Below are 25,912 nucleotides of genomic sequence, written 5' to 3' on the forward strand. Positions count from 1 at the left end.
CACTGGATGGATTTAAGAGAGAGTAAGATAGAGCTCTAGGGGCTAGTGGAGTCAAGGGATATGGGGAGAAGGCAGGCACGGGTTATTGATTGGGGACGATCAGCCATGATCACAATGAATGGCGGTGCTGTCTCGAAGGGCCGAATGGCCTCCTCCTGCACCTATTTTCTATGTTTCTATATCTTTCCAGTCCAACCTCGTCTGCTCCATATAACGGAAAAACAATCCAGATCCACCACTTTCCCCATACGGGGCGGCAAGGTGGCGCAGCGGGTAGAACTGCTGCCTTACAGCGCCAGTGACCCGGGTTCGATCCTGACCTCGGTTGCTAACAGTGTGGAGTTTGCAAGTTTTTTGCGCGTAGGGTTTTGTCCGGGTGCCCCACATCCCAAAGACGTGTAGATTAATCGGCCCGCTGTAAACTGCCCCCTAGTGTGTAGGAAGTGGATGAGAGAGAGTGGGATAACATGGAACTAGTGTGACGGGTGATCGATAGTCAGCATGGACTGGGTGGACCGAAACGTCACCTATCCATGTTCTCCACAGATGCTGCCTGACCCACTGAGTTACTCCAGCACTCTATGAAACGTCACCTATCCATGTTCTCCACAGATGCTGCCTGACCCACTGAGTTACTCCAGCACTCTATGAAACGTCACCTATCCATGTTCTCCACAGATGCTGCCTGACCCGCTGAGTTACTCCAGCACTCTGTGAAACATCACCTATCCATGTTCTCCACAGATGCTGCCTGACCCGCTGAGTTACTCCAGCACTCTGTGAAACGTCACCTATCCATGTTCTCCACAGATGCTGCCTGACGCGCTGAGTTACTCCAGCACTCTGTGAAACGTCACCTATCCATGTTCTCCACAGATGCTGCCTGACCCGCTGAGTTATGGTGCAGCAGCATCTATGGAGTGAAGGAAATAGGCAACGTTTCGGGCCGAAACCCTTCTGGAAATAGGCAACGTTTTGGGCCGAAACCCGGAAGGGTTTCGGCCCGAAACGTTGCCTATTTCCTTAGCTCCATAGATGATCAATGGTCAGCATGGACCTGTTTCCTAGCTGTATCTCTACAGTAAGCCGTGCTTGCACGAGCCTCAGAGTCCAAGTTCTTTCACCGTGCTGGGAAATAATACCGTATCCGACATTCCTATCCAACGTTGCTTTAATTGGCCAGCCTGGAATATCGAGTACAAAGGGGAATATTATTGCATTGACTGAGATTAGAATTTGATACGAACATCCTTCAGCAGGGTAGTCGGCCAGACAGCTGTAAACAAAGAGGTGGGCACCATTCCCCACGGGTAGAAACGCACCCTGAACGGAGAGAACTTTGGAGGTTCAGAAGAGGAGCTGCAGAACTTGCTTCATACGGTCCATCTTGTCCACGCTGATGTCCGGCGCATCACCTGCACAAGTGAACACAGGTGAGGAGATGTTAGAGACAAGGAACTGCAGGTGCTGGTTTATACAGGGGAAAAAGTGTGGGTGATTAGGGCAGAAGGGCCTCGTTCTGCTGCTATCACTACTGAAGTATTCTTACGTTAACTACAAAACACTGAGTGAACTATGCTCAGTCTTTGATCACACAAAGGGCTTTGGGTTCCGATATTGCACGGTAATTTATAGGTTTTTTTGTTTACTATATGTTATCTATGTGTCTTGTGCTTAAAGGCCTGTTGCCTTTTCCATGTTCCATGTTCATGTTCCCCACAGATGCTGCCTGACCCGCTGAGTTACTCCAGCACTCTGTGAAACGTCACCTATCCATGTTCTCCACAGATGCTGCCTGACCCGCTGAGTTACTCCAACACTCTGTAAAACGTCACCTATCCATGTTCTCCACAGATGCTGCCTGACCCACTGAGTTATGGTGCAGCAGCATCTATGGAGCGAAGGAAATAGGCAACGTTTCGGGGCCGAAATCCTTATGGAAATAGGCAACGTTTCAGGCCGAAACCCTTCCGGGTTTCGGCCCGAAACGTTGCCTATTTCCTTAGCTCCATAGATGCTGCCTGACCCGCTGAGTTACTCCAGCACTCTGTGAAACGTCACCTATCCATGTTCTCCACAGATGCTGCCTGACCCGCTGAGTTACTCCAGCACTCTGTGAAACGTCACCTATCCATGTTCTCCACAGATGCTGCCTGACCCGCTGAGTTACTCCAGCACTCTGTGAAACGTCACCTATCCATGTTCTCCATGCTGCCTGTTCTCCTGGAACGTCACCTATCCATGTTCTCCACAGGCGCTGCCTGACCCGCTGAGTTACTCCAGCACTCTGTAAAACGTCACCTATCCATGTTCTCCACTGATGCTGCCTGACCCGCTGAGTTACTCCAGCGTTTTGTGCCTGTCCTTACCTGTAGAGTCGGATTCCTTCATCAGTGCCTCCGTTTTCTGAATGGTCAGCTCGCGAGCGTTGCCTTGCAGACCCTCCATGTAACCCAGCAGCATGGTGAAGTGCTTGTCCGATATCTACATTGGAACAGAAACCAGTCCATAATCTGGCACCAACACTGCGCAACTCCAGAAACACGCAGACACAGGGAACCGCAGATGAGAGGTGGATCTTATAGAAACATTTGAAATTCTTAAAAGGATTGGACAGGCTAGATGCAGGAAAAATGTTCCCGATGTTGGGGGGGGGGAGTCCAGAACCAGGGGGGTCACACACTTTAAGAATGAGGTGTCGGCCATTTAGGACTGAGATGAGGAAACACCTCTTCGCCCAGAGAGTTGTGAATCTGTGGAATTCTCTGCCACCGGAGGCAGTGGAGACCAATTCACTGGATGTTTTCAAGAGAGAGTTAGATTTAGTCCTTGGGGCTAACGGAATGAAGGAGAGAAAGCAGGAAGGGAGTACCGATCTTAGATAATCAGCCATGATCATATTGAATGGCGGTACTGGCTTGACGGGCTGAATGGCCTCCTCCTGCACCTATGTTTCTATGTTTCTATTCTAAAATCCTGAGCAAAACACAAAGTGTGTGGGGGGGGGAGAACAATGGACAATGGAGACCCGGCATGGGGAAACCGCTGTGAGGGGGGGAGGGGACAATGCAGGAGCAGGACTGCTGGTAACTTTGTCCGCGTTGCCAGTGGCCGCTATTTGTAACATTAGGTGCGCGGGCAAGGGGTCTAACTGGGCCCTGTCACACACGTATTCCATTCCATTCATAGCCGTCTGGGGGAACACAGGCGGCACGGTGTCGCTGCGGTAGAGTTGCCGCCTCCCAGCGCCAGGGACCACGGGTTCGATCCTGACTACGGGCGCTGTCCGTACGCGGGGTTTCTCCCCGTGACCTGCGTGGGTTTTCTCCGGTTTAGCGCTAAAGTACCGTGATGTCTGGTCAGGTCGCAATGTGCTGACTTTGCTATCTGTGATTGGCAACTGAACTGTGAGTCTGAAGATGGGGTTTCGACCCGAAACGCTCGTTCTATCCTACGCCCTAGGGACAATTTACAGAAAGTCATTTAACCTGCAATCCTGCGCGTCTTTGGAGTGTGGGAGGAAACCGGAGCACCAGGAGGAAACCCACGCGGTCCCGGGGAGAACGGGACAGGCAGCACCCTGTAGTTATGATCAAGGGCGGAACTCGCTATCAAAACATGGAGGGGACGGGGGGAGGCACAATTTTCTGGCGGCTACGCTGTGCGCACACTCACACACAGCGCGCGCGCGGCTTCGGAGGCTCAATCCAGCGCTAAAAACGGAGATTTTAAAATCGGGATCACAAAAATTTGGGGGTGGATGTCCCCACCTCTCAAAACATGGGGGGGGGGGGCGTGTCCCCTCTGGCCCCCCCCGGGTTTTCCGCCCCTGGTCATGATTGAACCCGGGTGGGCAAAAATTGCTGGAGAAACTCAGCGGGTGAGGCAGCATCTATGGAGTGAAGGAAATAGGCAACGTTTCGGGCCGAAACCCAAAGGGTTTCGACCCGAAACGTTGCCTATTTCCTTAGGTCTGAAGAAAGGTTTTCGGGCCCGAAACGTTGCCTATTTCCTTCGCTCCATAGATGCTGCCTCACCCGCTGAGTTTCTCCAGCATTTTTGTCTACCTTTGGCAACTGATCAAAAAGCTTTACGGTTACAGCCATTCCTGTTCGGAAACTGGCCATTCGGCCCACTAGATCCATACCGACCATCAACTACCCAAGTACATTCATCCCATTTTATTTTCCCCACATTCCCATTAACTCCCCCCCCCCCCATCAGCACATTTGGGGGCGATTTACAAAGGCAAATTAACCCACCAAGCCGTGCGGGAGGAAACCGGAGCACCCGGAGAAACCCCACACGGTCGAGGGGACAACGTGCAAACTCCGCACGGACAGCACCCGTAGTCAGGGTTGAACACGGGTCTCTGGAGCTGTGAGGCAGCAGCTCCACCCGCTGCGCCACCGTGCCACCCGTTGTTTTAAGCTGGGACCGCATTAACTTTGATTTGTCACGGGGACAGGGGTGGATTAACCATTAGCACGTGCTGCCTGACCCACTGAGTTACTCCAGCACGAAAAAAAACGAATGAAGATTTGTAAAAAAAAAAAAAAAATGTTTGTACTGCTGCAACCTGCGTTGTATATCTGGTCAGACAGGTCAACAACTAAAATGGACTGGGTCAGTGTGGAAAGGATCGGTCAGTGGTCACCAAGATTGGTCAGTGCTTAGGGCACCAGGGAGCCTTAATCCGCCCCTGGACGGGGGAGTTACCTGGTTATGGTCATACATGTGCTGCAGGGGCCATTACCTGGTCATGGTCATACGTGTGTTGCAGGGGCTATTACCTGGTCTTGGTCATGGACATACATGTGCTGCAAGGGCCATTACCTGGTCATGGTCATACGTGTGCTGCAGGGGCCATTACCTGGTCATGGTCATACGTGTGCTGCAGCAGCCATTACCTGGTCATGGTCACAGTCATACATGTGCTGCAGGGGCCATTACCTGGTCACAGTCATACATGTGCTGCAGGAGCCAGTTACCTGGTCTTGGTCATACATGTGCTGCAGGGGCCATTACCTGGTCACGGTCATACATGTGTTGCAAGGGCCATTACCTGGTCATGGTCATACATGTGCTGCAGGGGCCATTACCTGGTCACATGGTCATACATGTGCTGCAGGGGCCATTACCTGGTCATGGTCATACATGTGCTGCAGGGGCCATTACCTGGTCACGGTCATACATGTGCTGCAGCAGCCATTTCTGTCTTGTCTTTTGAAATCTCCACTCCGTGCGGTTTTTGGACCACCTACAAACACAAGAATGCGTGAAGAGTTCAGGTAGTTTCAGCGAAATAACAAAAGCTATAATTGTATATTATGTTACCCTTGAATCCACCAATGTCAACTCATCGAGCCCCAGTGTGGAAACAGGCCCTTCGGCCCAACTTGCACACACCAACTGACATGTCCCATCTACACTAGTCCCACCCGCCTGCGCTCGGTCCATATCCCTCCAAACCTGTCCTATCCATGTACCTGTCTAACCTTTTCTTGAACATTGTAATAGTCCCAGCCTCGACTACCCCCTCTAGCTTGTTGCAAACACCCACCACCCTTTGTGTGAAAAAGTTACCCCACAGATTCCTATTAAATATTTCACCCTTCACCTTAAACCTATGTCCTCGAGTCCTCGATTCCTTTGCTCTGGGCAAGAGAATCTGTGCGTCTGCCCGATCTATTCCTCTCATGATTTTATGCACCTTTATAAAATCATTCCAATGCACTTTGGCCACGTTGAGCAGAATGCCGCCTGCATTAGTGGGCAGAAGCAGCAAGGAGAGGTCGGGCAGACTTGGATTGTTTTCTCTGCAACGCTGGAGGTTGAGGACAGACCTGGCGTGTATATAGTATAGTATATCTTTATTGTTATTTCCTGAGTATTCACACACCCAGAGGAAACAAAAAAACGTTGCTCAACCAGTGTCCATTCAGTGTGCATTAAAAATAAATAGAAATAAAAAATACATCTATCATGAACAAATTAAACACTCTACTCTCTACTAAACATTCAACAGGCGTTCCGATCGGCAGCGGCACGACAGTGGCTCTGCTGCAGTGTGTCCAGGCTGGTGGTTGGTGCGCGATACTTTGGCAGGGGGCAAAGTCAGTTTATCAGTCTTATAGCCTGCGGGAAGAAGCTGAGGAGCATCCTGCTGGTTTTGCAGCTAATGCTCCTGTAACTCTTCCCAGATGGCAGGATGGAGAATATGTGATGCGATGGGTGGTAGGGGTCTTTGATGATGGAGATGGCTCTGTTGATACATCTCTTCCTGTATATGTCCAGCAGGAAGGGGAGTGGAGCACCAATAATCCTGCTGGCGGTCTTCGATATAAGATCATGAGACGGATAGATCAGGTAGACAGCCAGAACATTTCACCCTGGGTGCAATCGTCAAAGACTAGAGGGCATAACTTTAAGATGAGAGGGGCAAAGTGTGAAGGAGATGTGAGGGCATGTTTATTTGACACCAGGGGTGGTGGGTGCCTGGAACTCACTGCCAGGGGCAGCGCTGGAGGTTGGTACGTTCTTCCGGCACTTTGTGTTTGACTTTCAGAGTTGCTTGACTTGTAAACTGTGAGCAGGCATTTACCAATATTGAGGTAACTGTTCACTCAGTCCAAAGGTGAAGGATGTGAATTTTCACAAATGAGTGACGGCATGACATCTTAGATTTCCTTGTTTAATTAAGTTTTGTTTGGTTTAATTAGAGATACAGCACAGAAGCGGGCCCTTGGGGCCAACCGAGTCCGCAATCTCCGCACATTACCACTATCCAACGCACACTGGGAACTTCACTCACCCCCCTGCAGGAACTATACAACAGGAGGTGCAACTCCAGAGCAAACAAAATCATGAGAGACCTCTTCCACCCCTGCAACGGACTGTTCCAGCTGCTACGGTCAGGCAAACGCCTCCGTTGCCATGCAGTGAGAACGGAGAGGTTGAGAAGGAGTTTCTTCCCAGAGGCAATTCGGACTGTAAACGCCTTTCTCACCAGGGACTAACTCTACAGAACGTTTTTCCTTCTATTATTTACTATGTAAAATAATATGTGTGTTATGATTGTGTTTATAATTTGTTTGGTTGTTTTGTTGTTTGTCTTTTACACAAAGGTACGCGAGCATTGCCACTTTCATTTCACTGCACATCTCGTATGTGTATGTGACAAATAAACTTGACTTGACTTGACTTGACTTGACTAGGGACAATTTTACATTTACGCCAAGCCAACTAGCCTACAAACCTGTACGTCTTTGGAATGTGGAAGGAAACGGAAGATCTCAGTGAGAAAACCCACGCAGGTCACGGACAGAACGTACAAACTCCGTACAGACAGCGCCCGCAGTCAGGATCGAACCCGGGTCTCTGGCGCTGTGAGGCAGCAGCTCTACCCGCCGGTTGCGAGCTGCCATAGTGAGTGGAATCTTATAGAAACATCTAAAATTATAAAAGGACTGGGCAAGGTAGATGCTGGAAAAATGTTGCCAGTGTTGGGCCAGTCCAGAACCAGGGGCCACAGTCTAAGAATAAAGGGGAGGCCATTTAAATCTGAGATGAGAAAAAAACTTTTTCACCCAGAGAGTTGTGAATTTGTGGAATTCTCTGCCACAGAGGGCAGTGGAGGCCATGTCACTGGATGGATGTAAAAAGAGTTAGATAGAGATCTAGGAGCTAGTGGAGAATCAAGGGACATGGGGACAAGGTGGATGATCAGTCCAAAGGTGAAGGATGTGAATTTTCACAAATGTGTGATGGCATGGCATCTTATATTTCCTTGTTTAGTTTAGTTTAGTTTAGTTTAGTTTAGTTTAGTTTAATTAGAGATACAGCACAGAAACAGGCCCTTCGGCCAAACCGAGTCCGCGCCGACCACAATGAATGACGGTGCTGGCTCGAAGGGCCAAATGGCCTCCTCCTGCACCGATTTCCAATGCTTCTATGTTGCTATGTTTTCTAATTCTTACGTTGTCAGATATTCCAAGGCAAGTTGACAAGCCGGGGGCTTCTGCGCAGTTTCCACCTGCCCCTCCACGCCGGCTGCCCGCAACATCTTCTTTTCTTCCTTTTTACGCTCTTTCTTCAGTTTCCGTTCCATCGTTCTCTTTGCATCCGGAGAAAGTTCCTCTTCTCCATCCATTTGTTTTTCTTCAGTATCCTGGGAACAGTAAATTAGACGGTTCATTACGGAAAGAGGGAGGAGATTTATTTTGTGGAGAAGATATATATCAGATCGGTTGGAAAAAACGGAATAGGTGACGATTCGGTTCGAGGCCCTTCTGAGGATGGATCTCGACCCGAAACATCTCCTATTCCTTTTCTCCAGAGCCCTGTCTGATCCGCTGAGTTGCTCCAGCTTTTTGGGTCTATCTTTGGTTTAAACCAGCATCTGCAGTTCAATAGACAATAGACAATAGACAATAGGTGCAGGAGTAGGCCATTCGGCCCTTTGAGCCAGCACCGCCATTCAACATGATCATGGCTGATCATCCACAATCAGTTCCCCGTTCCTGCTTTCTCCCCATAATCCCGTGATTCCGTTAGCCCTAAGAGCTATATCTAACTCTCTCTTGAAAACATCCAGTGAATTGGCCTCCACTGCCTTCCAGGGCAGCGAATTCCACAGATTCACAACTCTCTGGGTGAAAAAGGTTTTCCTCATCTCAGTCCTAAATGACCTACCCCTTATTCTTAAACTGTGTGACCCCTGGTTCTGGATTCCCCCATCATCGGGAACATTTTTCCTGCATCTAGCACTGTCCAATCCTTTAAGAATTTTATATGTTTCTATCAGATCCCCTCTCATCCTTCTATATGCCAGTGTATACAAGCCCAGTCGACCCATTCTTTACTGAGATAACTTCCCTTAGAAATGTTATCGGTCTATTTTGCGAGACTCCAGCAAACTTGAGTGCCTGCAGGACAAGTTGCCCTGTGCAAATCTACTGGGAGTGACTGTGCCCATGATGTTGTGTGCTGCCAAATAAATGGCTGGCTAATCTTTTGATTGCAGGATTGAAAATTTGGGTTAATATGCGGAGGATTTAGACGGACTCAATAACTCAGCAAATCATGTGCTCTGAAGCTTACAGTGCAGAAACAAATAAATCCCAAACAAAGCCAGTCCACTGTGCACTGTTCAAAAAATAGACCACTCCTAGCAGCGCGTTCCAGGCACGCCCCCCTCTCTGTGTAAAACAACGGTGGCGGTGGTGCAGCGGTAGAGTTGCTGCCTCACAGCGCCAGAGTCCCGGGTTCGATCCTGACTACAGGTTCTGTCATAGAAACATAGAAACATAAAAATAGGTGCAGGAGTAGAGGCCATTCGGTCCTTCGAGCCTGCACCGCCATTCAATATGATCATGGCTGATCATCCAACTCAGTATCCCATACCTGCCTTCTCTCCATACCCCCTGATCCCTTTAGCCACAAGGGCCACATCTAACTCCCTCTTAAATATAGCCAATGAACTGTGGCCTCAACTACCTTCTGTGGCAGAGAATTCCACAGATTCACCACTCTCTCTGTGTAAAAAATGATTTCCTCATCTCGGTCCTAAAAGACTTCCCTCTTATCCTTAAACTGTGACCCCTAGTTCTGGACTTCCCCAACATCGGGAACAATCTTCCTGCATCTAGCCTGTCCAACCCCTTAAGAATTTTGTAAGTTTCTATAAGGTCCCCCCTCAAATCTTCTAAATTCTAGCGAGTACAATTGTCTGTACGGAGTTTGCACGTTCTCCCCGTGATCACGAGGGTTTTCCCCGGGTGCTCCGGTTTCCTCCCACATTCCTGAAACGTACGGGTTTGGAGGTTAATTGGCTTCGGTACACATTGTAAATTGTCCCAAGTGTGTAGGATAGTACTAGTGTACAATATGTGTACAATCGCTGGTCGATGGGCCGAAGGGCTTGTTCAGAGATTGCACCTATCTATAAACTAATGTAGACTAAACTAAACATGCACAGGCACACACACATACATGCACACCTACGTACACACTCACACACACACATGTACACCTACGCACACACATACACACCTATGCACACACATGCACACCTACGCACACACATACATGCACACCTATGCACACACACACATGCACACCTACACACATGCTCACACGCACATGCATACCTATGTACACTCACACACACATGCACACCTACACACATGCTCACACACACATACATACCTATGTACACTCACACACACATGCACACCTACAGACATGCTCACACACATGCATACCTATGTACACTCACACACACATGCACACCTACACACATGCTCACACACACATGCATACCTATGTACACTCACACACACATGCACACCTACACACACTCACACACATATACACACGCACAATTGCATGCTCTCTCACTCCAGCAGAGGGCGATGAGGAGCACCAGGAGCTGGCTGCTGCCTGCCCCTGAGCTGTGAAAATGGCCACAAAATGCTGGAGTAACTCAGTGGGACATGCAGCATCTCTGGATTCAGATATAGAGAGTTTCTTCCCAGCTGTTATCAGGCAACTGAACCATCCTACCACCAACTAGAGCGGTCCTGACCCTCCCGTCTACCTCATTGGAGACCCTCGGACTATCTTTAATCGGACTTTTCTAGACTTTGCCTTGTATTCAAAGTTATTCCTTTATCCTGTATCTGTACAGTGTGGGTGGCTCGATTGTAATCAGGTGTGGTCTTTCTGCTGCCTGGTTAGCTGACAACAAAAAGATTTTTCACTGTACCTCTGCACATGTGACGATTGGCTACACTAATAAACAAAAGTACATGCGGTAGAGCAAAGGGGAAGATACAGAGTGTACGATATCGTTAAGAGAGGGTGTGTTATGCCCAGGGAAAGCACTTTCAAGTTACAACCCAGGAGAGTGCTGGCAGATTTACATTCAGGACTAACAATGGCCTGTGTAGGAAGGAACTGCAGATGCTGGTTTAAACCGAAGATAGACACAAAAAGCTGGAGTAACTCAGCGGGACAGGCAGCATCCCTGGAGAAAAGGAATAGGTGACGTTTCGGGTCGAGACCCTTCTTGAGACTCGGTAGTAAAGGAATAGGTGTCCTGTTTCCTTTATCACCGTTACTTTTTTGCACATCTTTCATTCATTATCTCTCTCTACATCACCGTTCATATCTCTCGTTTCCCTTTCCCCTGACTCGGAGTCTGAAGAAGGGTCTCGACCCGAAAGGTCACCTATTCCTTCTCTCCAGAGATGCTGCCTGTCCCGCTGAGTTACTCCGGCACTTTGTGTCTATCTTCGGTTTAAACCAACATCTGCAGCTCCTTGTTTAAGAGGGAACTGCAGATGCTGGAGAATCGAAGGTTACACAAAAAAGCTGGAGAAACTCAGCGGGTGCAGCAGCATCTATGGATGCTGCTGCACCCGCTGAGTTTCTCCAGCTTTTTTGTGTAACCATCTGCAGCTCCTTCCCGCGTGTATAACTACGCTGTGTCGCAGAGACAAGGCAACAGCACCGTAAGGAGAGAGAGAAGGGGCCTCGACGACTACCGACCAGCGCCAGTCTCCACTGCCCACGTTGCACCGAGGTGTGTGGATCGCGGATCGGCCTCTACAGACGTCTGCAGACCCACAAGTAGACGACTCCATGGAGAGGAGAGGACAGTCATGCTCGTTTCGAGTGACCGCCGATGATGATGACACGTATACACACACATTGACTACAAAAAATAGTAAACACTGCCCAGTCCATCATCGGCTGTGACGAGGGGATCTATCGCAGTCGCTGCCTCAAAAAGGCTGGCAGTATCATCACGGACCCACACCATCCTGACCACACACTCATCTCCCCACTACCTTCGGGAAGAAGGTACAGGAGCCTGAAGACTGCAACGTCCAGGTTCAGGAATAGCTACTTCCCCACAGCCATCAGGCTATTAAACCTGGCTCGGACAAAACTCTGAACATTAATAGCCCATTATCTGTTATTTGCACTTGGATCAGTTTATTTATTCACGTGTGTATATATTTATACCATGGTATATGGACACACTGATCTGTTCTGTAGTCAATGCCTAGTATGCTCTGTTGTGCTGAAGCAAAGCAAGAATGTCATTGGCCTATCAGGGACACATGACAATAAACTCTCTTGAATCTCAAAAAGCATTTTTTTTTTTAAAGAACAAAGTTTGCTTTAGACTTATCAGAGGATCGTCAGAGTGGGGTTAAGGTGTTATATGTCCCAGACAGAACAATGAAATTCTTACTTACAGCGGCACAACAGAATATGTGAACGTTTTGTGCCTATCGTCTATTTCTCAGTCACCAGCTTTCTGGAGATGGGCCAGGTGAGGAGAAAACGTCGCTGGTAATTTTCCATCCACCCTCACCAGAGTTATGCAAGTGCTGAAGGAAGCAAATGTTTGCAATCACTTATCAATCAGGAGGCACATTGTGCAAATACCTTGGCAGCAACCCAACTATTGTACAGCAACCATTGCAGCACTCCATGCAGAAGTAGCAGATCATCCTCCAGTCCTTTGTGTGTGTGTGTGTGTGTGTGTGTGTGTGTGTGTGTGTGTGTGTGTGTGTGTGTGTGTGTGTGTGTGTGTGTGTGTGTGTGTGTGTGTGTGTGTGTGTGTGTGTGTGTGTGTGTGTGTGTGTGTGTGTGTATGTGTGTGTGTGTATCTGTGTGTGTGTATCTGTGTGTGTGTGTGTGTGGACTGTGTGTGTGGGTGGGACGGGGGGGGGGGGGGGGGGAGGGGGTGGGAGGGGAAGGGCAGTCAGTCTCAGTCTAGCCCACCACAGAAGGGGGGAGAAGTGGTACAGTTTGATAGCCACAGGGAAGAAGGATCTCCTGTGGCGTTCTGTGCTGCATCTTGGTGGGACCAGTCTGTTGCTGAAGGTGCTCCTCAGGTTGACCTGTGTGTCACGGAGGGGGTGTGAGCTGTATTGTCCAGGACGCTCCGCAGTTTGAGAAGCATCCTCCCCTCCAAGGCCATCTCCCATGAATCCAATATATATATGTGTGTATAGATGAGGGAAGGAACTGCAGATGCTGGTTTAAACCGCAGACAGACACAAAATGCTGGAGTAACTCAGCGGGACTGGCAGCATCTCTGGAGAGAAGGAATGGGTGACTTTTCGGGTCGAGACCCTTCTTCAGTTTGTCACAGCACCCACTCCTTCTCTCCAGAGCTGCTGCCTGTCCCCCTGAGTGACTCCAGCATTTTGTGTCTATCTTTGTGTGAGTGTGTGTAAATGTAAATTTTTTTTTCTTGTTTATCCTATTGTTTACGGTGCACTATGTTGACATGTTCTGTTGTGCTGCTGCAAGTGAAAATGTCATTGTTCTATCTCGGACAAGTGACAATTTGCCGACCTATTGGCTTTGTTTAGCTGAACTGCATCCGTTACTAACGAAGGCAGTCACATAGAACTTGACCAAAACAAGCTCGCAATCGCACAGGACTCCTCCCCCTTGCAGGTAAAGCAGTAACTAAAATGCAGGTACACAAAATTGCTGGAGAAACTCAGCGGGTGCAGCAGCATCTATGGAGCGAAGAAAATAGGCGACGTTTCGTCCCGAAACGTCGCCTATTTTCTTCGCTCCATAGATGCTGCTGCACCCGCTGAGTTTCTCCAGCAATTTTGTGTACCTTCAATCCTCCAGCATCTGCAGTTCCTTCTTGAACACTAAAATGCGGGTTATTTTACTGACTGTCCTAACTTCTGTACAACGTTGTAACTGACAATGTGCCTGACTTTTGGCATTACATTCCCCTGATATTTGCTTACAAAAAGCATCATAATTCTGAAGAAGGGTCTCGACCCGAAACGTCACCTTTTCCTTTGCTCCATAGATGCTGCTGCACCCGCTGAGTTTCTCCAGCATTTCTATCTACCTATAATTCTCACCAAATCAGGCTATTAAACACTACAACCTCAAAGAATTACACAGACTATTATTGTTATTATTCCACTAGTATTGTTAATTTGAGTTTTATGTGTACGTAATGTAGAATATATTTATGGAATTCCCTGCCACAGAGGGCAGTGGAGGCCAAGTCACTGGATGGATTCAAGAGAGAGTTAGATAGAGCTCTAGGGGCTGGTGGAGTCAAGGGATGTGGGGAGAAGGCAGGCACGGGTTATTGATAGGGGACGATCAGCCATGATCACAATGAATGGCGGTGCTGGCTCGAAGGGCCGAATGACTTCCTCCTGCACCTATTTTCTATGTTTCTATATATATATGCATGTGTGGGAAAGAACTGCAGGTGCTGGTTTAAATCAAAGGTAGACACAAAATGCTGGAGTAACTCAACGGGTGAGGCAGCATATCTGGGCGATGTTTTGGGTCGAGACCCTTCTACAGACTCTGCACTCGACCCGAAACGTCGACCCATTCCTTCTCTCCAGAGATGTTACCTTTGATTTAAACCAGCATCTGCAGTTCTTTCTTACACATAAGTATATGTATATGTGTGTGTGTGTGTGTGTGTGTGTGTGGTACACAAAAATGCTAGAGAAACACAGCGGGTGCAGCAGCATCTATGGAGCGAAGGAAATAGGCAACATATTGGAAATAGGAATAGGCAAGAAAATAGGCATCTATGGAGCGAAGGAAATAGGCAATGGATTGGAAATAGGAATAGGCAAGAAAATAGGCATCTATGGAGCGAAGGAAATAGGGAACGTTTCGGGCCAAAACCCTTCGGGTTTCGGCCCGAAACGTTGCCTATTTCCTTCGCTCCATAGATACTGCTGCACCTGCTGTGTTTCTCCAGCATTTTTGTCTACCTTCGATTTTCCAGCATCTGCAGTTCCTTCTTAAACACCATGTGTGTCTGTGTAGATATATATGGGTCGATGCAGAACATTTTTCACATGTATTAGATTGTTTACAGTGTAATATGATCATATATTGTGTTGTGCTGCACATATAATTATCTCAGCGTTGTATCTGGAACATATGACAATAAAACACAGGACTTCTTTACTCCCCCCCCCCCCCCCCCCCCCCTCTCACTGGCCATCCATTGAGAAGTCTAAATCTGACTTTGTTCTTTTCGTTCAAAGTGATTCCCCGGGGGGTTCAGTAGAGAATGGTGTTTCTCCCAAGAAACCCCCTCTCTGCACATTTGAGGACTGCAACGGTTCGGGGAGTTGGGGTTAAATGTTGGTCCCCAAATTAAACAAGAGCGCTCAAAAATCAGCATATGCGGTTCCTTGTATCAACTCGAAACAAAGTCGGTAGCGAGCAGCGAACTGCTGATTGTGTGACCGAGTTCGTGGTGGGGTTTTTTTTTAGTGGGGATAAAGACAAGCTGCCCGTCAGCGGGAGATCCCTGCAAATGACGGGCATTCCGAGAGGACTTGATGGGTAGTTTAACTGAGAGGGAGTGGGGGGGGGGGGGGGGGGGGAGGGAGAGGGGGGGGGGGGGGAGAGAGGGGAGAGAGGGGGGAGGGGGGAGAGGAGGGAGGGGAGAGGGGAGGAGAGGGGGAGGGAGAGGGGGGGAGGGGAGAGAGAGGGAGGGAGAGAGAGGGGGGGGAGAGAGGGAGGGGAGAGAGAGAGAGAGAGAGAGAGAGAGAGGGAGAGAGAGAGGGGAGAGAGGGGGAGAGAGAGGGGGAGAGAGGGAGAGAGAGAGAGAGAGAGAGGGAGAGAGAGAGAGGGAGAGAGAGAGAGAGAGAGGAGAGAGAGGGGAGAGAGAGGGAGGGGGAGAGAGGGGGAGGGAGGGGAGGGAGGGGGGAGGGGAGGGGAGGGGAGGGAGGGGAGGAGAGGATAGGGGAGGAGAAGGGAGGAGGGGGAGGAGGGAGGGGGAGGAGAGGAGGAGGAGAGGGGGGGAGAGGGGGAGGAGGGGGGAGAGAGAGGGGAGAGAGAGGGAGGAGAGAGAGGGAGGGAGAGGGGAGAGAGCAAAGATCCGCTCTGCTATATGATCTTTGGGACAGAGGGGAGAGGGAGAGAGAGAGGGAGAGGGGAGAGAGGGGGAAGAGAGGTGAGGAAAGAGGAGAGAGGGAGGGGAGAGAAGGGGAGGAGAGAGGAGGAGAAAGGGGAGGAGAGAAGGGAGAAGAGAGGAGGAGCGAGGGAGGGGAGAGAAGGGGAGGAGAGAGAGGAGGAGAAAGGGGAGGAGAGAAGGGAGAAGAGAGGGGGAGGAGAGAGGGAGGAGAAAGGGGAGGGGAAAGAAGAGAGAGGGAGGGGGGAATCAGCTTCAAGCGAGAGTCGAGAGAGCAGCTGAATGTGAGTGAGCGCTGGGCGCGGAGTGTACAAGACAGCGGTGTGTCGAGGCTTGCAGTCACTGACATCTCCCAGCCAGCTCCAGCCTCCCGCTGTGAACATCAGCGCCTGTAACCAGAGGGACGTGTGTGTGTGTGTGTTGTGTTGTGTGTGTGTTGTGTGTGCTGTACACTGGAGCAGCCACATTAACGCCCCAGCCACACTGGACCCGGGCAGCCAGCTCCCCTCCTCAGCTCTGGAGACTTGGTGAACGGACTGTTTGTTGTTTATCGTTCCTCCCTTTCTTCTTCTTGACTCGCCTGTGTGTGGGACCAGCCTGAGCCCCCTCCATCCTCCCACCAACCCCAAGTGCCGGCACTGGTGGTGAGCAGCACCTGCAGTTCCCTCTCTGCCCCCAGTCCCCGGCCCCCCACACACACACACACGGAGTCAGCACAGCACAGTCCCCCCAACAACTTCTGCAACTTCCACCACGACTGTGACAAAGTTTCTTCCCAACTTGCAACCACGACCTGGCATCATCTTGCAGAGCCCGAGTTGCTCGCTTGCCTGGGGCGCTGTGGCAGCGTTGACAGAGCGGGTAAGAAGCTTCTTCCTTCCTCCTTTTCACCGTTATTAGCCCTGAACTTTAACAACAAAAAAACCCCCAAACACAACAACAACGCCAGGGCTTGTCCGCAGCGTTTCCATGGCAACCCTTGAAGCACAAGTCCCCACCAACTGCTCACCAGCAACTTTGCAGAGTTTTAAGCCGTCCTTTCGTACAAGCATAGAAAACAGGCGCAGGGTGATCATGGCTGATCATCCACAATCAGTTCCCCGTTCCTGCTTTCCCCCCATATCCCTTGATTCCGTGAGCACTAGGAGCTAAATCTAACTCTCTCTTGAAGCCATCCAGCGAATTGGCCTCCACTGCCTTCTGTGGCAGAGAATTCCACAGATTCACAACTCTCTGGGTGAATTTTTTTCTCCTCATCTCAGTCCTAAATTCTTATTCTTAGTCCTAAACCTCTTATTCTTAGTCCTAAACCTCTTATTCTTAAACTGTGACCCCTGGTTCTGGACTCCCCCAACATCGGGATGTTTTTTTCCCTGCATCTAGCCTGTCAATCCCTTAGGAATGTTATATGTCTCAGTCTTATCTGTCTATTAATGAATCCACAGTTTCTGTACATTCGTTTGAGTTTAGTTTATTGTCACGTGTACCGAGGTACAGTGTAAAGCTTATTTGTTGCCTGCTATCCAGTCAGTGGAAAGACTACATATGATCCAAGTCAGTGGATATTTTTAAGGCAGAGATACACACATTCTTGATTAGAACTTGTTGTCAAGGGTTATGGGGAGAAGGCAAGAACATGTGATTAGGAGGCAGAGATCAGCCACGATTGAATGGCTGAGTGGACTCGGTGGGCCGAATGGCCTAATTCTATTCCTTCAGGAGCCTGAAATCTGGTACATGCAGGTTCAGGAACAGCTACTTCCCCACAGCCATCAGACTATTAAACACAACACCAAACAAACTCTGAACTATAACAGCCTATTGCACTTTATCTGAAGAAGGGTTTTGGCCCGAAACGTTGCCTATTTCCTTCGCTCCATAGATGCTGCTGCACCTGCTGAGTTTCTCCAGCATTTTTGTCTACCTTCGATTTTCCAGCATCTGCAGTTCCTTCTTAAACATTGCACTTTATCTGTTTATGTGTGTGTGTATATATATATATATATGGTATATGCTATATAGATGCACTAAACTGTTCTGTATTTATGCTTACAATATTCTGTTGTGCTGCAGCAAAGCAAGAATTTCATTGTCCCATCTGGGACACATGACAATAAACTCTCTTGACTTGACTTGATAACTTGTGATTAGAATTGAAGGTAGACACAAAATGCTGGAGTAACTCAGCGGGACAGGCAGCATCTCTGGCGAGAAGGAATGGGTGATGTTTCATGTCGAGACCCTTCTTCAGACTATTGTAGAAGGGTCCACTGTGTACAGATACAAGAAAAAGGGAATTTCAGTTCAGTTTAGTTTGTTGTCACGTGTGTGTGTGTGCTAACCAGTTGGCGGAAAGAGATTACATGATTACAATCGAGCCATTCACTGTGTACAAATTACATGATAAGGGAATAACGTTTAGTGCAAGGTAAAGTCCGATTAAAGATAGTCCGAGGGTCTCCAATGAGGTAGATGGGAGGTCAGGACTGCTCTCTAGTTGTGGTTCAGCTGCCTGATAACAGCTGGGAAGAAACTGTCCTCGATTCTGGAGGTGTGCGTTTTCACACTTGTGTACCTGTTGTAGGAAGGGAGAGGGGAGAGGAGGGAGTTGTGAACAGCACAGTTGCGGAGCAGTCAGGGTGACAAAAACTGATGTGGCCTCACCAATGTCTTGTATGCCTGTGTAGAAATACGGAACTGTAGGTGCTGGATTACAACAAAAAAAAGGCACAAAGTACTGGAGTAACTCCACAGGTCAGTCAGCATCCCTGGAGAACATGGATAAGTGAAGAAAGGTCCAGACCAGAAATGTCACCTTCCCATTCCCTCCACAGTTGCTGCCTGACCCGCTGAGTTAAAGCCCTGTCCTATGGTACGAGTTCACTCCAAGAGCTCTCCCGAGTTTAAAAAAAATCAAACTCGTGGTAAGCACGGAGAATGAACGTAGCGGGTTTACGTCGGAGCTCGGGGACATCTCTTAGCGGCTCGTAACGCTAACGGCAGGTACTCGGGAAGACTCGCTAACGGCAGGTAAGCTCGGGAAGACTCGTGAAGATTTTTCAACATGTTGAAAAATGTCCACGAGAGCCCCGAGTACCGACGAGTGGCCATTACCGTAAATCTCCGAGTTCGAATCAGAGCAATCTCGGGAGAGCTCTTGGAATGAACTCGTACAGTGGGACAGGGGTTTAACTCCAGCACATTGTGTCCGTAATCAGTGTTTTCTTACGTGGCTCAGTATTGGTTCGATTCCCCTCCGTGAAGAGCCTGAGGATGTTTTGTCTCCATTCAACCTCCTGTACAATTGATGCCTTCACTGTGGTAAGATGCGTGCTTTGAAAACATCCACTGGTTCCAGCATCAGACATAACAATCACAACCATTACAGACGCTGGGATATTCTGGGATAATGCGTTTCAACAAAATGTAAAATCCTCTCGGTGGTGCAGCGGTAGAGCTGCTGCCTCACAGCGCCAGGGTCCCAGGTTCGATCCTGTACCTGTCTGTACGGAGTTGGTACGGTACATTCTCCCTCTGACCTGTGTGGGTGCTCCGGTTTCTTGCCACACTCCAGAGGCGTACAGGTTTGTAGGCTAATTGACTCCGGTAAAATTGTAAATTGTCCCCAGTGTGTAGGATAGTGATAGTGTGCGGGGATCGCTGGTCGGCGCGGACCCGGTGGGCCGAAGGGCCTGTTTCCGTGCTGTCGGTGTAAACTAAACTAAATGAAATACAGAGACAGACTGTACTTTAAGCTTGTGCCCGTGTTTCCCAAACACAAACAGATTAAGCCCTGTCTCGAGCAGTGGGGGAGCATATAACAGATGCCGTAAGGCCTGACAACACAAAGCCAACTGATTCCACACTTCCGCTGATCATTGCAATGATGCATTATATACAATGCAATATTTTCAAAAATCTACTTCTGACCTTCATAAGACCGTAAGATCATAAGACTTAAGGGGTTGTCCCACTTGGGCGATTACAGGCGATTACAGGCGAGGTCGTTGGGGGGTCACCTGTATGGTCGTGAGTCGTCTCTTTAGTCGCCCAAAGAATTGTGGCGTTTTTCTGGTCGCTGCTGGGTTTTGAAAGGTTCAAAACATTTCGGCGACAGTTGGCTTGCCGCCAGTGAGCGTAGCGTGACTTCTCCTGACGTAGGTGCTGTCGTAGGTATTCGCCGGTGCTGGCCGATGAATGCCGTTGGCGGCTACCTACGTCAACCGGCGACAGGTACCGGCGACTGAATTGTCTTCAGGTGGACGTAGGTTGTCGTAGGAGTGGTCGTAGGTGGACGTCCTAATGGGTCGCTGGTTGTCGGTAGTTTGACATCGACCAGGTGGTAGGTTATCGTAGACATTGTCGTAGTGGGGTCCAGTAGCCGGTGTTTTGGCAACCTGCTACGGCTATGACAGTCACCTAAAAAATCACCTAAGTGGGACAGGCCCATTAGGAGCAGAATTAGGCCCATTGAGTCTGCTCTGCCATTCAATCATAGCTGATCTATTTTTCCCTCTCAACGTCCATTCTCCTCCCATCTCCCCGTAACATGGACACCCTCACCAATCACGAACCTCCAATCAATCTTCACTTCAAGAACACCCAATGATTCTCACCCCGGCCAATCCTCTTCTCCCCTCTCCCCTCCGGCACAAGAGACCACAGTTTGAAAGTGTGTAGCACCAGACTCACCACTACCCCTCCGTTATCAGTTTCCTGGATTGTCCTTCCATACACCAAGGTACAGTCCCCATCTTCCAACCTACCTCATTGCAGATGCTGCCCTTTTTCTCTGTAACTAAGGTCATAAGGTCATGTGATAGGAATGGAATTTAGGCCATTCGGCCCATCATCTACTCCGCCATTCAATCATGGCTGATCTATCTCTCCCTCCTAGCCCCATTCTCCTGCCTTCTCCCCATAACCTCTGACACCTGTAAATGTAACACGACAGTGCTGTAACACTATATTCCACACTCAGATATTTCTCTCTTTGCTCTATGCTGTACTTGTGTAGGGCTTGATGGTACTCATGTGTAGCATGACCTGATTTAATCGGATAGTATGCAAACCAGAGCCTTTCACTGTACCTCGGTACAATAAGAAGTCTGAAAAAGGGTCTCGACCCAAAACGTCACCTATCCACGTTTGTCTATTTCCCACGAGAGACACTTCAGTCTGAAGAAGGGTCTCGGCCCACCCTTTTTCTCCAGGGTTGCTGCCTGACCTGCTGAGTAAGTTACTCCAACACTTTGTGCCTGTCCTCAATGATAAATTAATACCAATTCCAAAGCATCATTGATCAATCTATTGTACTGCAGGTGTAGAATTGTGGTTTGCAGTAGGTTGCTCCTGTGAACTGCAGTCGCTGTGAATTCTGATCCGACTTTATTTCACATTATAAACTGATCCACTGCTGGCCGGGTCTCCCTGCACCAAAGTCAATGGGAAACTTAACACCACATACCCGGAGCTGTCTTGCCCCTTGGCTTGAACTATTAATGAAGAACATAGTATTCATTTCTATATGATACACATATGTGCTGTGTGTGACCCAGTGCAGTATTTTTTCTTTCAATTACAATAGGTGCAGGAGTAGGCCATTCGGCCCTTCAAGCCAGCACCGCCATTCATATAACCATACAGCCATATACATAGAAACATAGAAACATAGAAAGTAGGTGCGAGAGCAGACCACCAGGTCCATCGAGCCCGCACCGCCATTCGCTCATGGCTGAACACTAAACAGACACACTTACCCACAAACAGTAGACACAAGACACAGAACACAAGACACTACCCTCCCCTTTATACCGCTATCACCCCTCTCCACCCCAAGAACCTCGTGATCTCCTGGGGGAGGCAAAAAAACGGATAAAAACCCAGGTCCAATTCGGGAAAAAAATCCGGGAAATTCCTCTCCGACCCCATATAACAATTACAGCACGGAAACAGGCCATCTCGGCCCTTCTAGTCCGTGCCGAACACTAACTCTCTCATCTAGTTCCCATCTACCTGCACTCAGACCATAACCCTCCATTCCTTTCCCGTCCATATACCTATCCAATTTATTTTTAAATGATAAAATCGAATCTGCCTCCACCACTTTCACTGCAAGCTCATTCCACACAGCTACCACTCTCTGAGTAAAGAAGTTCCCCCTCATGTTACCCCTAAACTTCTGTCCCTTAATTCTCAAGTCATGTCCTCTTGTTTGAATCTTCCCTACTCTCAATGGAAAAAGCTTATCCACATCAACTCTATTTATCCCTCTCATAATTTTAAAGTCCCCCCTTAACCTTCTGCACTCCAAAGAATAAACATAGAAATAGAAACATAGAAATTAGGTGCAGGCGTAGGTCATTCGGCCCTTCCAGCCTGCACCACCATTCAATATGATTATGGCTGATCATCCTATCTTGTTCAACCTTTCTCTGTAACTTAGGTGCTAAAACCCAGGCAACATTCTAGTAAATCTCCTCTGTACTATCTCTAGTTTGTTGATATCTTTCCTATAATTTGGTGACCAGAATTGTATACCATATTCCAGAATTGGCCTCACCAATGCCCTGTACAATTTTAACATTACATCCCAACTTCTATACTCAGTGCTCTGATTTATAAAGGCCAGCACACCAAAAGCTTTCTTTACCACCCTATCTACATGAGATTCCACCTTCAAGGAACTGTACACAGTTATTCCTAGATCACTGCATTCCTCAATTCCCTACCATTTACCATGTAGTCCTATTTTTATTTGTCCTACCAAAATGTAGCATCTCACACTTATCAGCATTAAACTCCATCTGCCATCTTTCAGCCCACTCTTCCAAATGGCCTAAATTTCTCTGTAGACTTTGAAACTCTACTTCATTATCCACAACACCACCTATCTTAGTATCATCTGCATACTTACTAATCCAATTTACCACACCATCATCCAGATCATTGATTTATATGACAAACAACAGTGGACCCAACACAGATCCCTGAGGCACCCCACTAGTCACTGGCCTCCAACCTGACAAACAACCATCCACCATTACTCTCTGGTATCTCCCATTCAGCCACTGTTGAATCCATCTTGCTACTCCACTATTAATTCCCCAAAATTGAACCTTCTTAACCAACCTTGCATGTGGAAACCTTGTCAAAGGCCTTACTGAAGTCCATATAGACATCCACCGCTTTATCCTCATCAATTTCCCTAGTAACCTCTTCAAAAAATTCAAGAAGATAAGTCAAACATGACCTTCCAGGCACAAATCCATGTTGACTGTTCCTAATCAGACCCTGTTTGTCCAGATGATTATATATATTATCTCTAAGTATTCTTTCCATTAATTTGCCCACCACTGACGTCAAACTAACAGGTCTATAATTGCTAAGTTTACTCTTAGAACCCTTTTTAAACAATGGAACAACATGCGCAGTACGCCAATCCTCCGGCACCATTCCCGTTTCTAATGACATTTGAAATATTTCTGTCATAGCCCCTGCTATTTCTACACTAATTTCCCTCAATGTCCTAGGGAATATCCTGTCAGGACCTGGAGACCTATCCAATGTGATCATGGCTGATCACCCCCAATCAGTACCCCGTTCCTGCCTTCTCCCCATATCCCCTGACTCCGCTATCTTTAAGAGCCCTATCTAGCTCTCTCTTGAAAGCATCCAGAGAACCTGCCTCCACCGCCCTCTGAGGCAGAGAATTCCGAAGACTCACCACTCTCTGTGAGAAAAAGTGTTTCCTCGTCTCCGTTCTAAATGGCTAACCCCTTATTCTTAAACTGTGTGTGGCCCCTGGTTCTGGACTCCCCCAACATCGGGAACATGTTTCCTGCCTCTAGCGTGTCCAAGCCCTTAACAACTGTATGTACTGGGATGGTATACCGGCACGTCTAACGTGACACATATGTTTATTAATGATGCATAACCAATGCTTAACGTACGTGAATGCACTCGGGCATTTATTTGTTAAGGATTAGAGTTCGGTTATGTTTAGGTTTAGTTTGGTTCAGAGATACAGCACGGAAACAGGCCCTTCTGCCTAGAGTCCAAGCCTAGAGTCCACACTTATTATTGATCACCCGTTCACACTAGTTCTACATTATCCCACTTTCTCATCCACTCCCTACAATTTACAGAAGCCAATTAAACTAAGGAACCCGGGGGAAACCCACGCGGTCACAGGGAGAACGTGCAAACTCCTCAGAGACAGCACCTGAAGTCAGGATCGAACCCGAGTCTATCGCACTGTGAGGCAGCAACTCTACCTGCTACCCCACTGTGGTCACAGGGGGAACGTGCAAACTCCACACAGACAGCAAGCACCTGAGGACAGGATCAAATCCACATCCACAACTCTCTGCATCCTGACTACGAGTGCTGTCAGTACGGAGTTTGCACGTTCTCCCTGCGACCGGCGTGGGTTTTCCACGGGTGCTCCGGTTTCCTCCCACATCCCAAAGACGCGCGGGTTTGTAGGTTAATCGGCCCTCTGTAAATTATAACCATATAACCATATAACAATTACAGCACGGAAACAGGCCATCTCGGCCCTACAAGTCCATGCCGAACAAATATTTTTCCCCTTAGTCTCACCTGCCTGCACTCATACCATAACCCTCCATTCCCTTCTCATCCATATGCCTATACAATTTATTTTTAAATGATACCAATGAACCTGCCTCCACCACTTCCATTGGGAGCTCATTCCACACCGCTACCACTCTCTGCGTAAAGAAGTTCCCCTCATGTTACCCCTAAACTTCTGTCCCTTAATTCTGAAGTCATGTCCTCTTGTTTGAATCTTCCCTATTCTCAAAGGGAAAAGCTTGTCCACATCAACTCTGTCTATCCCTCTCATCATTTTAAAGACCTCTATCAGGTCCCCCCTTAACCTTCTGCGCTCCAGAGAATAAAGACCTAACTAAATTGTCCCCTAGTGTGTAGGGAGTGGTCGGGAAAGTGGGGTAACGTACCTAGCACTACTGTGAACGGGTGATCGCTGGTCGGCGTGGGCTGAAGGGCCTGTTTCCCTGCCGTATCTCTAAACTAAACTAAAGTGCGAGGTGATGTTGGAGGCCACCCTACATTTGAAGCTGCCTGCTGGTGAATGTGGGTCACACTACAGAGGCCACAAAGGGTTAAGTACTTTGCTTTTGAGACAATATTTGTCACAGTCAAATTGTTCTGTATCAACAAGGTACATTGACAGGAGAAGTCAAGGCAGCCCAGATGTACCAGCGTGCTGTGTTATTAAAGTCGCTGAATCAACAGCGGCCGCTGAAAGAGGTGCTTTTCTTCACAAAGCTGAATCAACAACAATTTCTTGTTCAGTCCATTTGAAGCCATGCGCATAATTAAACTTGTGCATAGAGGTTGTGATTTACAGGAAAAAATATTAATTTGATCACTAAATCACACGGCCTGTTGCTTGCCCACTGGAAGATCATTGCAGGCGGTGTAGAATCAGAGGGTTTAACAGCACAAAAGGCCATTTGGCCCATCGCATCAATGCTAGCCGAAGAAAACCGATGTAGATTCATCCTACTGTACAACTTGCCGGCAGTGGCACTTAGGAGTTTCGAGATACAGCATGGAAACGGGCCCTTGACCCACTGAGCCCACCATCGATCACCCAATTCAATTCAATTCAATTCAATTCAATTCAATTTATTTGTCATTTGGACCCCTTGAGGTCCAAACGAAATGCCGTTTCTGCAGCCATACATTACAAACAAATAGACCCAAGACACAACATAATTTACGTAAACATCCATCACATAGCTGTGATGGAAGGCCAAAAAAACTCATCTCTCCACTGCACTCTCCCCCCCCCCGATGTCAGAGTCAAAGTCAAAGCCCCCGGCTGGCGATGGCGATTGACCCGCGGCCATTAAAGCCACGCCGGGTGGTGCAAGGTCGCACATCGGGTCTTGGTATTGGAGCCCC

General features: G+C 48.4%; 2 protein-coding genes across 3 annotated transcripts in view; one reads left to right on the forward strand and one right to left on the reverse strand.

Moving 5' to 3' along the window:
* Positions 1–1,153: 1,153 nt before the first annotated feature.
* Positions 1,154–25,912, reverse strand: part of LOC129706645 (uncharacterized protein C7orf50 homolog) — a 196,586-nt gene continuing 171,827 nt past the window's right edge. Inside the window, exons 3-6 of the mRNA XM_055651026.1 lie at positions 7,980–8,170; positions 5,179–5,260; positions 2,370–2,484; positions 1,154–1,415 (exon numbers count right to left, since the gene is read on the reverse strand). Of these exons, the coding sequence (XP_055507001.1) occupies positions 1,348–1,415; positions 2,370–2,484; positions 5,179–5,260; positions 7,980–8,170 (456 nt within the window). The 3' untranslated portion in view covers positions 1,154–1,347. The remainder of the gene's footprint in view (positions 1,416–2,369; positions 2,485–5,178; positions 5,261–7,979; positions 8,171–25,912) is intronic.
* The window catches only part of gpr146 (G protein-coupled receptor 146), a 64,080-nt gene continuing 54,809 nt past the window's right edge, over positions 16,642–25,912 (forward strand). For both annotated transcript variants that reach the window (XM_055651020.1, XM_055651021.1), the window contains exon 1: positions 16,642–16,816. The gene's annotated coding sequence lies outside the window, so the exon portion shown is untranslated. The remainder of the gene's footprint in view (positions 16,817–25,912) is intronic.

The sequence above is a fragment of the Leucoraja erinacea genome, chromosome 20 (assembly GCF_028641065.1).
Source record: "Leucoraja erinacea ecotype New England chromosome 20, Leri_hhj_1, whole genome shotgun sequence".
Classification (NCBI taxonomy): domain Eukaryota; kingdom Metazoa; phylum Chordata; class Chondrichthyes; order Rajiformes; family Rajidae; genus Leucoraja; species Leucoraja erinaceus.